The sequence below is a fragment of the Argiope bruennichi genome, chromosome 5, assembly GCF_947563725.1.
Source record: "Argiope bruennichi chromosome 5, qqArgBrue1.1, whole genome shotgun sequence".
Lineage (NCBI taxonomy): Eukaryota > Metazoa > Arthropoda > Arachnida > Araneae > Araneidae > Argiope > Argiope bruennichi.
The window spans coordinates 98,383,963-98,400,484 of record NC_079155.1 but is presented as its reverse complement, the minus strand read 5'-3'; the positions used below and the strand labels follow the sequence as shown (position 1 = coordinate 98,400,484).

The following is a 16,522-nucleotide window of genomic DNA, read 5'->3' as shown; positions in this document are numbered from 1 at the left end:
GTTTTAGATTTTTTTCATCGAATAAATTTTTAATGTATTAGATTTTGTTTAAAGAAATTTGCATAGATATTTGAAATAAAAAATATAATTATGCAATAAAATGAAGCATTATTAAAATAAATTATCAACGTATGTCTATGGCAAATGGATTTAAAAATGGATAATTACATGTTTTAGAAATAAATTGCAAAACATATAGCTAAATGCGAAATGAAATATAAATTGACTTGTTTTGTTGCTTTTCCCATCTATCTATAAAACATTATACCCCTCAGTACAAAAAGATAAAACATTACTCATATCAACGAACTATTTTTTTTTTTAAGTCTGAAAGATGGAAAAATTTTCGGCTAGATATATTCATAAAATCTTTATTACTCTATTGAGGAGAAAATTCATTCGGATGTAACTTAAAAAGAAAAAAGAGAGAGAAATAGAGAATTATTCATCAAACAGTAATTCACTGTTTTAAATCTAGCGGGAAAAGAAGCATGGATCATGTGGCAATCACGTGTATGCTAACGTCATTTATCATTAAATTTTCAACTGACTTTCTTCGTGGCGTCATCTGCTGGTTCGTTTGAAAACTAATAGAAATAAAATTTGAAATCATTCTTTTTCAGACTTACATTGCGATTATGTGCATTTATTTAAGAAAAAAAATTATTATGTAGCAATTTCAATTACGATTGTATGTTAAACTTTCTATTTGTATAAAAAAAACATTTTATAATTCTGCTTTTTTTAAATGTAACGGAAATTTGAAATTATAATAATTATTATATTGTACATACTTTTTACTACATATTACATATCAAACATTTTAACAGATTTTCTATCTAGATATAAGTTTATTGAATTAGTGGATAGAGTTTATTCCATTAACTAAATTATAAAACTTAATAATTTTGGTGATTTCAGAATCGGTTTAATTCAGATAAACCAAACTTATAGTCCTTTGTGTTTTGAAGAATTATTGTTTCGACGAAGGAATATTCAAAAAATACAATGCACAATTCAAAATAAATAAATAAATAAAACAACTAGGAGAAGAAAATGGCACGCAAACATTGTAGGAATTCAGAGAAAACTTCTCGTTTTAATATTTACTAATAGATGGCGCAATTTCTTTTAAATAAATACATGTACATTTTATCTCAACTGCTACCGTATGTGAAAAGTAAATTACCACTCCCGTTTCCATTCAGGTTTCTATATTTGTCTTCTTAGAAGAAAGCGTCTGTGCTGACAGTTATTTGCCGGTTCCCCGATTTCTGTTACAACATATTGCAGCTCAAGTTTCAGTTACAAGTATTTCAATTTTTCCGAAAGTAAGTAGTTGTCAATCGCATACTTATTTAAATTAGGCCATCATTACTTTTAAAAATTCATTAATGTAAATAACATACATTTGCTCCTGTTTATATGTACCGGTATAATTTTAAAGCATAACATGGCTTATAATTGTAAAGCATAATATGATTTATAATTGACAAAGTAAGGCTGTGGCTGTTATTTTATTTCAGTAATGAAGGAAGAATCATATTTATCCCTTTTTATGAGGTAATTTCTGTTTCTTTTGCCTGCATTATGAAGTATGTAATAAAGATTCTAGAATTTTCTGTGCAAACAAAAAAAAAAATGAATATTATCAATTATGTATTTATTTGTCAATTCAATTGTCTTGCATATTTTAGTTTCCTACTTCGCTCTAAATTTAAAATAGTTGGATCTTCCCTGGTATTCCTTTCTATACTAGTACATTTCTATTGATTTCTTTTGATTATATAATAACCATACAGTATTATATATCTAAAGATCCCCACCTCCCTAAAGATCTCCCACCTTTTTTTTCAAAATCAAAGGAATTTCATCCTTGCTTTGAACTTTTATAAAATAATTTATTTTATTTAAATGTTATTTTGTATTGACTATCTTATACAAAAATATTTATTAATAAAAGCAATTAAAATTTTAAAAGATCACTTTTAATCACTTTTAAGTTTGAAATGAGTTAGACATTTAATTTTCGTCCAAATCAAAAATATGTTAAAAGGTTTATTTGAAGGTGTTAACTTTCGTTGTATATATGTATTAAGAAAATTTAAGATTTGTACTTTGTATATAAGTGCTCCTGTTTTACCATACAAAATATAATATATAAGATTTTTCAATAAAAATGAAAATTTTTTGATCAATCTATACAAAAAAAAATAGTGTTCTTTTGTGAAAGGATTTTAGAAATTTGTTTAAATAATTTTTAATTGTGTTGCAATATTAAAATTTTCAGGAAAATATGGCCACATTCAGGATACTAAAACTTAAAGATGGTTGGATGTCTTGTACTATTATAGAAAATAAAACATAATTTAATTAAGGAAGGGAAACATTGAATTAATTTTTTTTTGGGGGGGGGGAGTGTACTAAGCATAATTTTTTCTTTTTTTGTTTGCAGATTTGGTGTACTGAAACGGAATTTGTAAATAATTTTTGTTCCATCTTTAATTTTGGCTCTCTAATGCTATAATATGCAGTAAATGGTTTTTACTTCATATTATAGCATTAAAAGTTTTTAATTTGATTCACTATTCTTTTATGACATTCATGAAATCAGTACTTTTTATTTATATTTTAATAAATTCCTATTGGCACAAACTAATATATATCCTAAAGCTCCTGTTTAATATTCTGAATATCAAATATTATCATGAAAATAATATAACAGTGTTGTGAAACATTTTCTGTTGGAAGAGGTATTATATGAGCATTATTATGTTATTGCTAAAGCAGAATTTTATCTTCTGTATAGGAACATGATGAGTTCCCTTCCTTTTTTCTAGAAGTATTCATAATTAAGAGAATAGTGATAAGTATACACTGAAAAGTTTCTGTGATTGAAATACTTTATTTTCTTCTTTTGAGACTTTAGTAATGATCTTCACTTAAGAATTTTCATTATAGGGGCAAGCAAATCCACCTAAGATCTTCAATATGTATAAGTCTGGTGATAGTAAAATTTTTATCGGTATTATCAGACGCTTTCTTTATAATTTCATGTGAAAGTTTGGACTCCTGCTCAAATGATATTTTGATAATAATGATATATTTTAATATAATTTAAAGTTGGCTTTAAATTATATCTTGAAATATTCCTTGTGGGGCTTTTAATTGGATTTTAAATATAGACATCTGCCTAAAATTCCTTTCTGTTTCTTCTTAATGATTTGTTATAACACTTTAGGTGAAAACTCTCATTCAAATATTTTTGCCTTTTTTAAAGATATTCAAACTTTACATCAGATTTAGTTGTATCTTTTTAAGAATGCTTTAATTTTTAACATGAAAACCGTAACTAACAGATGTTTGGTGCAGAATGACCAAATCTGGTCCTTGTCCCATAAAATCAAACCAAACCAATCACTAATTAAGTCTAAATGTTCTCCAATGTTTCATTTAATGATTTTATATAGGAGTAAGCATTTACTCTAAATAATTTCTTTGGAAGTTTGCTGAAATGGAATTTGTATTGTGAATACTTTTTTATCATAATTTTTTCTTTATAATTATTCTTTATGCATTTTTGTAATATTTTTTTTCTTTGCTCTTTTGTTTAACATATTATTGGCATCTTTTCACTTAAAAATTTGTTGTTGTCAGATAATTTATTTTTAAACACTATAATTTTTACAGAATATATATATATATATATACTGTTTATGGCAGGATGAAATTTGTCATTACATATTACGGTCAAGAACTTATTTTAACTGTTATTTTATTTTTAAACTGCTTCTCAGAAGAACTAATGTTCTCTCTTAATTTGTTATTCATGATAATTTGATTTGAGTTTAAAATTTTATTATTCTATTGAGAGATTTAGAAGTCTGTTGTTGAGTTCTGTATCTTGAAATAATAATTGTGGTGCTTTAATATTGTTGTTACTTATGGCACCTGTCATAGACAATCCCACTGATGAAATCAGGAATTTAAGCCGAGTTTATGCAGTAGCTTCTGAGGGTAAAGGCCTCTGAGTATTCGAGGGCAGAAGTCTGACTTCTAGCTCATATGAAGGTGACACTCACATACTCGCTTGCACAACCCTTTTTTACTGGGGGGGGGGGGCTCTTTCACACACGTCACAGATAGAACACAGGAAAGAGAACAATCGTGCCCAAACCAGGGCACGGGAACCTGGGACGCCCAAATCACAGGGAAGACATGTTATCCCTATGCCAGGATGCCGGCCTAGTGCTTTAATAGATTTGACATTTACTCTAAACTAGCATTTAACATTTGTTAACTATGAGAGATTGTTTTATTTTGCATTTTATTCTCTTAATTAAATCTAAATGAGAAAATGTTTTTGAGTATATGGTTTTGGTTATATGTTTTATAGTATACAGAAACTATGAAATATATTTGGGAAAATTTGAGTATAAATAATTTTTTTTTTTTTTTTTTTGATGATTTTTCTATAAAATGATGTTTGAAAGTTTTAAGTGACTTTTTAGTGTGTTTATATTATTATATCAATTTTTCATGAAAAATTTCCAAATTAAATTCATTTAATCCATTAGATACTATATGTTATTTTCTACCTCATTTTTATAAATATTGGAGAAAAAATATGACCAGTTTTTCTTTTAAAAATTTATTGAAAACCATTGCAGTAATATAATCTTCGAAAAATGAAGTTTTTAAATATAGGAGCAAAATAGTAGACTTAATTTGCATTGAAAATTAGCCTTTACACAATTAAATTCAAGATTTTTTGATTAAAGAATACTGAATGCCATTGCATAATGAATTGTAGGAATCTGAAGTTTTAACATTTCCTTTACTCCGTAAGTATTCGTCGCCATCTATTTTTGGATACTATTGTTTTTTTATAGTTGTAGACAAGAATACGTAGGGCAGTGACTCTCAACCTGTTGGACGCGCTCCCTGACGAAAAGCAAAAACTTGTGGTGAGAAGAAAAAAAGAGATTCTGGATTAACTAGTTCTTGTGAAACGGGAGAGGGGGGAGGAGTTAATAGAGATCATTCTGTTACTACATGGCTTATACATTGCCTTTTAAAATATATACATATTAAGATTATTTCTTTCTGTTTCAAGTACTCTGCAGGGAAAAAAAAAAAAAAAAAAAAACAATAATTATTGCTAAAACTTTTTCCCCTATTATTCATAGTTTTTTTTTTTGTGTATGAAATTTTCAGTATTTTGCTATATTTTTAAATATGAAGATTATTTCATGATTATTGTTGAAAAAAAAAATAACGAAAACGCACTAGCTTAAAAACGAAGTTTTGCAATATTGAATAGAATTTATTGCAACAGCTGGAAAAGGCTGGTGGTGAACTTTGAACCAATTTGAGTTATCTTGAACCATCCAAACTAAGAATGAACTCGAAACAGATTTTTTTTTAATAATAGATCGTGAGTACTTTTATCACATTCATATATATAACATGACATTTATTGAAGTATCTAGTTCCTTTGAAATCAGCTCCCATATGATGAAAGCATTAAAAGCAATTGTTGCAAAACCATGTTTTCGCGATCCTTTTGTTTCTTAATATTTTGTGCAATCTGTTTCATTTTCGACTAAGATTACTTAAACGATGAGTTGCTGCTGAACAGGAGTTTGATAGAAACTTAGAGAACGACCCTTCCCCCTATCCCATACATCTGATACCTATAATAAGGATTATTTTATCAGTTATATATGAATAAATAGAAATCTGGCGTCGTTGTCGGTATTTGTAATCTTTAATGCTAGTTAAAAAAAATGATAGAATAATTCACCTTGTTACTAAATTTTATCGAAAATAATCAATAATTTATTAGCTTCTCATCTCTGTTCTTATTTCTGTGCATTGCTGAAGGCACGAAAAACCAAATATGTTCCGCTCTATTTTATATTTAAATATAAAAAATTGGGCATAGATAGGAAAAATTAAACATGAGTGATCGAAATTAGTTGTTTTTAATTTTCATTTTTTCACTCAAAAATTGTGTTAAAGAGTATTTCAATCTTTCTTACTGTTGTAGAATAAATGGTTGTATTCAATTTTTTGAACTGTTTAATTGTTTTTCGTTTACATAAGAAAAAAATTAAAAAGAAGCTGGGATGATTTATTGGTGGAAATTGTATTTTCTAAAACACGTCTTTGTTAAAAGATATCGTTAAGATAAAAATGATTGAACTTTTCGGATTAGTCGGTATAAACTGCCCTGTAGCAGTATGCTGTATTTATTACATTATCAGTAAAATGCATAAATTAAAAAAAATGAATCGTATTTAATTATCAGAAAATTAATTGTTCTTACATACGTCATAAAAGAATTTATCTCTTGAAATATGATCAATGTGATTCTTGAGCTTTTAGGGAACAGGATAAAGGTAAAGCAAAATGTATAAATCATGCTTCTTTTGCCTATTTTCTTTTCAAAATAACAATTGTGTCATTCCTATTTTATAACCTTTCTCTCTCTTCCTAACTAGTTTACCGAAATGAAATTCTTTAGCTTGAAAATGTCAAATGTGGTTATGATATGAAGTTAAATATTTTCTAGAATCGTCTTGTGGCAGACTAAGATAGATATAATCTGCACTGTCAGGATCAAGGTCGATTTAGAAGGAATTCTGACCTTGATTTGTTTATTCTAAGAAATCAGTGTTTCGTTATTTAATCAGCTGTAACACGTTGTGGAGTGGTGTTTTAGTCATGAAATCATGCTTTGTCATCATTGAGCTCATTATATAATTTCTTTCTTTTCAAATTCATTGATAGTTCGAGGTTTTTATAATACTGTTGAAGCAGATGTACTATTTTGATTACTATTGAAGCAGATGTCCTAAAACAAATGTTATTGTCTAGTGACATTAGACATAGTATAATACACTTAAGATTTTCATCATCAGTGGCATTTGATTTATTTCCATATTATTTATCGTCTTGCATAATAATTTATTTTTTCGTATTTAAATTAGTCTGTTAATGATTTTGGGAATATAAATCCGATAATAAAAATAGGAAATGGTATGTATTATTATAATCATCAAAACGTCTACATATCAGGTATCTAACTTAGATTCTCAGAAAAGACATCATATATATTTAAATATATTTTTTTAAATAAAAGGCTTTATTCAAAAAAAAAACAAAAAAAAATCGGAAAGACTTGAAATGAGGAGATGTATTGAAATCTGAAGATCGACCAGTACAGTAGTAATATATGAAGGAAAATGCTATTTTAATAAAAATATTTCTGTAGCTTGTAAATTATCGACAGTAATTTACATGTAAATATGGCTAATAATCTACATATTTATAAGTGTTAGCAAAACCAGAGATCCGATTATCCAATATTTCTTCCTCATCTCTATATCTGCAACTAAAGAAACTTTCTCGCTGTATGTGTGTGTGTCTGTATAGCGCACTACAGGCCAGGTTATTTGACTTTGAACTACCGAATAAAACCTTTATTGAAGAATATGCAAAAAAAAAAAAAAAAAAATGTGAATCTATTGCCTCTGGTTCCTCTTCCGATATGATTAATGGTTCCAAATGTAGATCGGCATATTACATTTGTGCCGTTTCTCATGAACGTGGATTTTCTTTTCTTTTTTTTTTGTTTTAAAATTTCCACATCTGATTGAATCAATATCGAAGGAAAATCTTTGTCCGTTATATCTGAAACTTGATTTTTCCCCCCATCTTTTTATCATAGTACGATTATATTAGATAGAGTGCGGTGTTCTAACTGGTTACTGACTTTCATAATCAATATTTTATCATATTTGTTTGAAGCATTTGCTTGAGTGACAGGTATTCTTATTATTTGGTATATTATTTTTGAATTGATATATAATTCTTTTTATGTGCGTGTTCTTGTTTTCATGGAGTGATTAAAATATGAGATGCTTCAGCAAGAAGTGAATGGATATTGCAGTTACCCATTCACTTCCTGTATCTGTATCTGTATCTGTTGGACTGAGAAGAAAAAAATTGTTTCGCGGATTTTAAACATTCATCGGATTTTTTATTTATTTATTGTAAATATTGCTATATAAGAAGTTAACTTTTTTGATTTTGATATTATTTTCTATGAAATGTTGTTTCCCAGTTTCCAAAGAATTCGTTTAGGCCCAATTAAAATTCCTCCATTTTTCCACCACGCCATCTCATTTTGCATCTATTTCATTATTATTTATTTTTATTCTGCATTTGATTATTTTATTTAATTTTTATTTTAACTTTTTCATGCAAAATATTAATTTTCGTTTCAAAATGCAGTGTTTACTAACGTTGATTTCAGGGTTTTTAAGCATTCATTATTTTTAAATAAATTTTTTTGCAATATATTTTTAATGAATTTCTTTATCATGACGAAAGACTTTGTACCATCAGGCATGCATTTTTTTTTCTAATCATCATTTCTATTTCCTGTCAAATCTGTATGTATATGTATATTCTTTATATTTAAATGAATAGCGTCTATCATATTATTATGACTTCTAGGTCTGAAAGATTTCACAATCGACCATTAGATGCATTCCCTCTTTAATTGATTTCTCTGTTTTTTGATGCTTCATTTTCTCGGTATCTCTTTTAGGTAATTTTTTTAATTTGATTAAATATTTCTTTTCTTTTACTTTCTCTTTTTTATTTTTTTGTAAAATAGTAATATGTATTATTTTCTTCTAATAGATATAATAAACTTTCGAAAATGTTTTTTTTACATGGAAATTAGTTTATAACATTAATTGTTCTTTTTTTTTTTTTCTTTCCCCAAATGATAACTAAACCTTATTTATATGTTTATCAAGAGATTTCGTAAAACGATTTATAATTCAGGAGACATATAGTCGAAATTTTAATGAGCTTTTAGTACAAATTTGTTGTTATTAATGTAAATTATTTTAGTTCTAAAATTAAAATTAATGTTGAAATTAATAACTATGTTTTTAAATTAAACATGAATCATGAAAGAATGAGAAATCTTTCCATTATTGCATATTTTGAAAGCTATTAAATTTTTCTTATTTTATACAATATATGTGTATACTGTAGTCGTATTGATGATAAAAAAAAGGCATCTTAAACCATCATTTAATATTCTAATAATGAATACAGAATGCAGCATTATGAATCCAATTAAGTTTATTAAATGTTTTTCACTAGTGTTCTGTTTAACTGAATGAGTTCCAAGTTTTTCAATGAAGTCAATTGCCTCATTAAAAGCATTTGGGACGATTTCTTTGCCTTGTTCTTCCTCATCGCTTAAATTAGCTCATACAAGTTGTTTTCCATTGAATCATCGAATCTAATAATCATGCCAATAATAACTGAAATCATGTTATAATTCGGTATCGGTGTCGCAGTTCATATAATTTGCGAAAGTGACCTGCATTCCAGATCTTTCATTCTTCTTTTCATTCATAACAGAAATTTTGCATCTAATAAACAAGATACTTTACCACTATAATGGTTATAAATGAATAAGGACTGTTATTATGTTCTGATGATGTAGAAATGAGAAGTGTATAAGTAGCATTTTGCTGTTATTTTCTCGTATACGAAGAATACAAAGAAAGAGTTTTGTAACTGTCACTAGTTTCGAAACAGGAGGTTTTGATGAATCGGCAAATTTTATATTATCATGAGTCTAAAAAGTGTATTTATAGAGTGTAAAAGTGTAAAGTCTTTCTCTCTCTCTATATATATATAAATATCAATGCGTATATATGAACACAGTAACTCAAAAAGAAAACGAACTGGTCGAAAAAAAATATTAGCATTTGATGTGTACGCCAAAATTCTAGATTTAAAGCAGATTTGGATGAATTCTGTCAACAAGAAAAAGATACACACCGTGCAGCAAAAAATTATTATTTTAAAAAGTAGGATTATTTCATTTTTTTTATTAAAGTCACGCATATATTTTTCAGAACATTTTCTCTGGTGTTACTCTTCGAATATATTATTCCTTTCTGTTATTTTGAAAATGTATTAATTGTGGAATGATTAAACCAAATATAGCGATTACTACTTTGTGGATTTGACATTCATTAACTCATTTGTCATTAAAATGCGTGCCATTTGACTTCTCTTCAGTGTAGTCGAAGGTAATTAAAGTAGGTTTTGTCTAGTTCGCCCGTTTTTTGTTCTCATAAGTACGCAAGCATTGTCGGTATACTTGTCGTCTTATGAAATAAGAATTAAATTAAACTAAATTAATTGAACAACTACTCCTGTAATATTCACTTGTAAGATTGCCGTATAATGGATAGTTTGTTGGTTTAAGGGTAACTTTATTTTTTATAATGCATTATAACAGAAGTAATGCTATATTCGGGTTAAAAATACAATATGACTGATAATCTCTGAGAATTAATAATGACCAATAATAGCAATCAAAAGAATGATGAATAAAATAATTAGTTGGGAAGTTTGATATTTACTTTGTTTACTGCATGAGAGCTGTTTATCTATTCTCAACTAATTATTCCAACTCTTTGACACTTTGAATTGAAACACATTTTTTTTCTTCTACGTGACATCATTGTTTTTACAAATATAAGAGAAATTATTTTATAATGATCACTCATAGAATCCATCTCAGTACTTCTTTCCACTCTTCATCATGTATCTCCTATTATTTGCGAATAAAAGCACACCACTTCAACATTTTTTTGTCCCTTTTTTAAATATTTATTTGGCCTTTTTCTTATTTGATGTTTGCATAGATCTTTTAACTGAAAACTACCATTTTCTCCTAAGAAGTGAATTGCACTTCCTAAAACTTAAAAAGAATATTACGAATTTAATTACGAGTGTATGATGAAAGTTCTTGTTTTGGAATTCAGGGCTTGTTTTTCTGGGATGAAGTTGCTTATACTTTCATGAAAACTGAAAACATTGTATCGTTTAGAAAGGTTTCCTTTCAGAGTTTATCGGAAAAGTGTGTTTCGAATTGTTTGAATGTCTGTTACTTATCTTGCAAGTTCATATGAAAATGCCAAAGAGTTTTCTTAATATTCTGGATGTTTTGTTTATTGAGATAAAAAACTTCTGAAAAGACATCTGGTCTTATCGCAGTATCATTCGAGGGCAAAACAAAAGTAATCTACCTGCAGAACCTAAAGATATGCTACATCACTAATGCACTTAAAGCAGTGCGTACCGAGGTAAAGTGACGCATGGGACATTAAATGGATTTATCACCACAGTTATCATTAATGCTTTAACACTAGTTAAATAGCACATAAAATGTGGTATAACTACCAGTATATAGATATATGAATTTGAAAAATAATTTAAATACCATATTACCATGGTGCTTCTAGGATATCATATTTTATATTTCTTACCATGGTGCCCTTAAGATTTCCGATCATTGCATAAAATTTATTAAATTTTTCTACTTTTCTTTTTTTCGGTGCGTTATAATACAAGAATAAATAAATAAATAAAATAATATATAATATGCGTTTTCACCTGATTTCCTTAATATCAGAATTTTATCTATGCATTAAGAATTTCATGGTCATAACCAAGGATTAAGGGCTTAATCTTATTTAATAAAGCATTTGTTTTTTAAGTTAATCAGAATAGCTGCTAATTATTGAGTAATGTGGGGTTATATTAAAAGATTAGCTTTATTCTTGTATTATACTATATAAAATAAATGGTAATGCATAAGCAAAGCAAAATGTGCAAGTAAATTATTTAAAAGTTCATTTCAAATATATATATATATTTCTTCCTAAATCTTAGCGGCAAAAAGGATTTATACATGCTGGTAATTTTGTGCAGTTAATAAGTTAGCAATTATATGCATGTTATTATGAAGTAGTATTATATTTCTATCAGATTCATGCACTTATAAATCTACTGACACTTCGAAAGAATTGCAACATTGAGATATACGAATCAGCGAATTCTTATTGGATTCGTGCTTATAAATACAACTGGAAATTAGAATGATGGGAAACCGAATTATAATAATTATCAGAATGGGTTTGGTTCAGATAAACCTGTTGAAAATCACGAATGCTGAAACGCATTAACATTAGTGTAGCGAAAAAGTTTGGAGAGAAAATGGCATCGACTGATGTTTGATTACCATTATTTTTGTACATACACAAACCACGATGATATTTAAGGGTTAATAAGGCTTTGTAAAGAATCTTCATTTTATTAACGCAAATAACTGTTTTTAATATCTGTAAAATTTTGCTTTTACAATATTTGGATTATAGAATGTGCTATCACAGTATTTTACAAACAAGAAAAATGTAAAGCAAAATAATAATAATTATCATTCAAATTATTTGTATTTCATATATTATTTTAGTTATAAGAAAGGATCGTTTATGGAGTTTTAAAAATTGATACGTTTCGATGCGGGGGGGGGGCATTGAATATAATAAATTGCAATTATGATTGTTTCGTTTTGTAATCTTATGAATATATAGAACGAATGTTTCATTGTAATGATCTAAACATTGTTATATCATTTAAATTATTATTTTAAAACATGCAATAAATATATTTTAATTACTGTATTTCTTTTTTTTAAGAAAGACCCAGAAATCTTAATTATAATTATATTGCTTGTCACCCAAAACATATAAATGTAGATTCTATTTTTTATTTGCCCCCCCCCCCTCCCTTTAAAAAAAAAATCCGTATAACATGTTTGGAATCGTTCCCATTGAACATTTTAAACCGACTACTTGTGAAGAATTTTCGTAAATTCTTTGGAGTTAAATGTTTTTTCTCTCTAGATATTCGCTGGCGGTTGAGTATCTAGCGACCTTCGAAATGCGTAAGATGTTTACTTTATCTAAAGTAAATAAACTACGTGTAAGAGTTAGAAAGTGTTTTAACTTGGATAAGATTTCTAGGGAGCACTTTGCCGGCTACTAAAATGATAAGAAAGCACTGTCGTTGGTATAGCAGTAGCTGCTGGACGTATTCTCTCAGCTTGCTTTAAACAGCATTGGAAACTTGTGTTGTTTGATAAATTCAAACAGGTTTGGCTTCATTTATGCATAATTATTAGTCTTATACTTATAGCCGGTTTTAAATCTCTGTCATAATTGATTAATGGTTTTCTGACGACAAGCAGTTGCAAAATTCATTTATATATATGCATAACGAAATTCTTTTAAAAAAATAAAATCCTTCCTGCTACATATATAATATTTTGTGTGAAACCAGGCATATTTTTTTATTGTTATAGTTGATACCCACATTGATGTAATAAATACTCAGGGCACATTATTTTTAAAAAAAATTATTGTTCATTTTGTGTTATGGCCGAACATTTTTATCTATATTGAAACTTGTAGGCTACATGTTATATGTTGGACATTTTCCATGTATCTGTATCATTTTTCTCTTCTTATTGCTACATTTTGGTGAGAAGTCTATTTTTCCGGCGAAACAGCTTATCATCAAAGACGCCTAATTTTAAAAATATAACAGCTGCTCTCAGAATTATAAACTGCAATTTATAGAATATATCCTAATTGAATTTTTTTAATAACATTGAAAAATTGTATAACGATGTTACTTGGTAAAAGGTTTTTGCCGTTTTCTCATTTAATGGAATTTATTTCTTGTATGCTTTTCAAAGAAACGCACGTGTGCAAGAAATCCCCCCCCCTTTTTAAATTTGTGGATTGGTAGAAAATTGAAATTAAGAACTTTTCTTTAAATTTAACCTAATAATTTACATATGGGTTGTAAAGCAGTTATTACATTTTAAACAGAAACATTTTTAAAAAATAATTTCTTTGATTCTATTAATTCTGAAATAATATTTCATTTCTATCCCTGCAATAAGTTGATATTTTCTTGCAGTCCATCGTTCTGGTTGGATTTGTTTTAAATCTTTTCTTTTAATGCATGGTTTAAAAAGGATATCGTGCATTCGATTCTTCGCAGAAATTGGCGCCAAATTTTTACCGAACGCCCGATTTTAGTTCAATATAATTCGCGTATTTGAATCGTTGTTCTCTTTTCCGTAGATGCATTTTTAGTTTTTCACTTGTTAAAAATGCTGTTCGCAAGAATAGTTTATTTCAGTCCTTTAAAAATAGCATCCAGTATTAAAAATTTCAGATTGTGGAATCCTAAACAGTAAGATATGATAATTTTTAAATTTTGTGATATATTGCATTATTGTTTCTTTATTTTAATTTGATGAGAATTTATAATCTTAATATTACTGTCATGCCTTGCTTATTCATTGTAGATTTATCGGTAAGTAAATGTAGAATAAAGCCTTTTACAGAATTGTTATGGTGTAGTATTTGCCGTTTTGAGAATGTTATCTTCTTAGAATTTATAACCTGATTGTTATTAGTTATATTTCGAAAACACTTCTTTTTCTGTAACATGCTGATTATAAGAAATTAACGATTATTTTTTGAAAAATATGATCTAAGATGTCTTTCTAAATATTTTTATTGTTTATTTATTTATTTCGTAAATGAAGCATGCAGTTTTCAAATATATTCTTTTTATTCAATTTAGAATGACGAAGGTTCCTAACGTTAAGCTTAGTGATGGAAAGGAAATGCCAATCATTGGGCTAGGTACTTGGAAGGTAATTTATATTTTCCCCCAAATTTTATGCATTGCAGTATTTATTATTTTCCAAATAATTATTTTTCTGTATAATCATTAAAATAAACTTTTTTATATTATCTAATTCAGTCAAAACCTGGTGAAGTTTTGAATGCTGTGAAGGTTGCAATTGATGTTGGATATCGCCATATTGATTGTGCTTTGGCATATCAAAATGAAAATGAAGTTGGCCAAGCCATAAAGGAAAAGATTGCAGATGGAACTATTAAAAGAGAAGATATTTTTGTGACCAGCAAGGTAAAATCTATACTTATAATAAAGCTCAATGTGTGTGTGTTTGTGTGTGTGTGTGCGTGTGTGTTGGCGCTCTACAGGCCAGACCATTCAACTTACAGCTACCAAATTTGGCACGTGTATACCTTGGAGGCCGGGAATGTGCACCTGGGGGTTATTTTTTCGAGTTTTTAATTAGAATTTTATTTATTTAAATATTAAGCGAAATTTTGGCGTGTTTCTGCTATAACTTCCGAAAATATTACCGCACAAAAAAGATTTTTACATGAAGTTCAAGATCAAAAATTTATCTTTTAAATGATACTAATGTTTTAACCTTAAAATTAAATTTCTATTTTTAATGAATTTTTAAATAAATATTTTAACTATATTTTTCAACAAATTTTTTCTTGCAAAATAAAATTTAAATTTACGCTGCACGAGCACGTTTCGCATTCATGGGAAAAAATTAGCTTTTTTCAAAGTGTTGCCATCACATTGATTAAAGCTCCAATTAAAAATAAATTAAATCTTTTTGGAAATGAAATCTTCAAAAATATAATTTTCGTCACGTGTGAATGAAACAAATATGAAATATTATTTTTTCTAAAAAATAAATTCAAGAAAAATTATTTTTTGATCTTTTACACTCTCTACATTATTAATCCAATAAATCAGTTTTATTTTAAGGCAAGTTTTGTTTAATATTCAAATAAGGGCCATACAGCTAATTTGTAAACCTTTTGTAAGACACAGATATGCTAAAATGGTCTAAATGGGAATGATTATATTTTATGTAACTTGATTCAATAAATGCTCTAATAAATGCGAATTTTTGATTTTACATAAAGCTTCTGCTGTGGAAATCACGATTAACAAAATGTTATTGAAACACTAATATTTTAAATAAAAAGAGTTAATTTCCAATCAACTAAATCAATCACTTAAACTGACTGATTAATGAAAATTTGAATATCACTATTCAATAAAAAAAAGGATAATTTTAGATTTTCCATCGATCGTTTCAAAGAAAATACGCCAATCAGCGCCCAGGTTTCTCAAGATTAATTGGCCTAAAATTATGAAAATGTTGAGTTTTTCTAAATTTTTAATATTCAAAACTTCGTAAATAAGTCTTAGTTGATCATGGAAAATAGAAACATTCATTCATTTATTTAAAATTTTGTGTGTCCAGAATATTTCTCAGAATATGATACCTTACTGCATTAAATTTAGACTTCATAATTTTTGAAATATATTTATAGGCCTGAACAAAATATTATTATTGATTTCATTTCAATTCTTTTGAAAGCAAAACTAAAAACTGAATTTCATGCTGAATCTGAGAAATTTTTGTTGAATTTTTCTTTAGATATTACATAAATTATGAAAAATATTTTGTAGTTCACATAAGACTTAAATACCGAGCGATTCTGTTTGCAATACTCATATTCAATAATAATAATAATAAATAAATAACAATAAAGATGATAAATAAAATAAAACGCTTTGTTTTATTAAAAATTATCTTTATATGAATTGCAATTTCACCATTTCCACTTTAAATTAAAGTTGAAGTTTTACCGGAAATGACAACAAATTAGCAAATTATATATAGTAAATTGAAAGAACATACCAAACT

At 27.4% G+C, this 16,522-nt stretch overlaps 1 protein-coding gene across 4 annotated transcripts in view; it reads left to right on the top strand.

Annotated features, from left to right (window-relative positions):
• The first annotated feature begins 1,171 nt into the window (after positions 1 to 1,171).
• Positions 1,172 to 16,522, top strand: part of LOC129968751 (aldo-keto reductase family 1 member B1-like) — a 34,504-nt gene continuing 19,153 nt past the window's right edge. The window contains exons 1-3 of one of the 4 annotated variants that reach the window (XM_056082967.1): positions 1,172 to 1,331; positions 14,554 to 14,626; positions 14,737 to 14,904. In XM_056082967.1, the coding sequence (XP_055938942.1) occupies positions 14,555 to 14,626; positions 14,737 to 14,904 (240 nt within the window). In that variant the 5' untranslated portion in view covers positions 1,172 to 1,331; position 14,554. Of the gene's footprint in view, positions 1,332 to 1,513; positions 1,564 to 8,576; positions 8,621 to 12,889; positions 13,047 to 14,553; positions 14,627 to 14,736; positions 14,905 to 16,522 lie in introns of those variants that run through there. The other 3 variants (XM_056082963.1, XM_056082964.1, XM_056082966.1) reach the window with 3 other exon arrangements.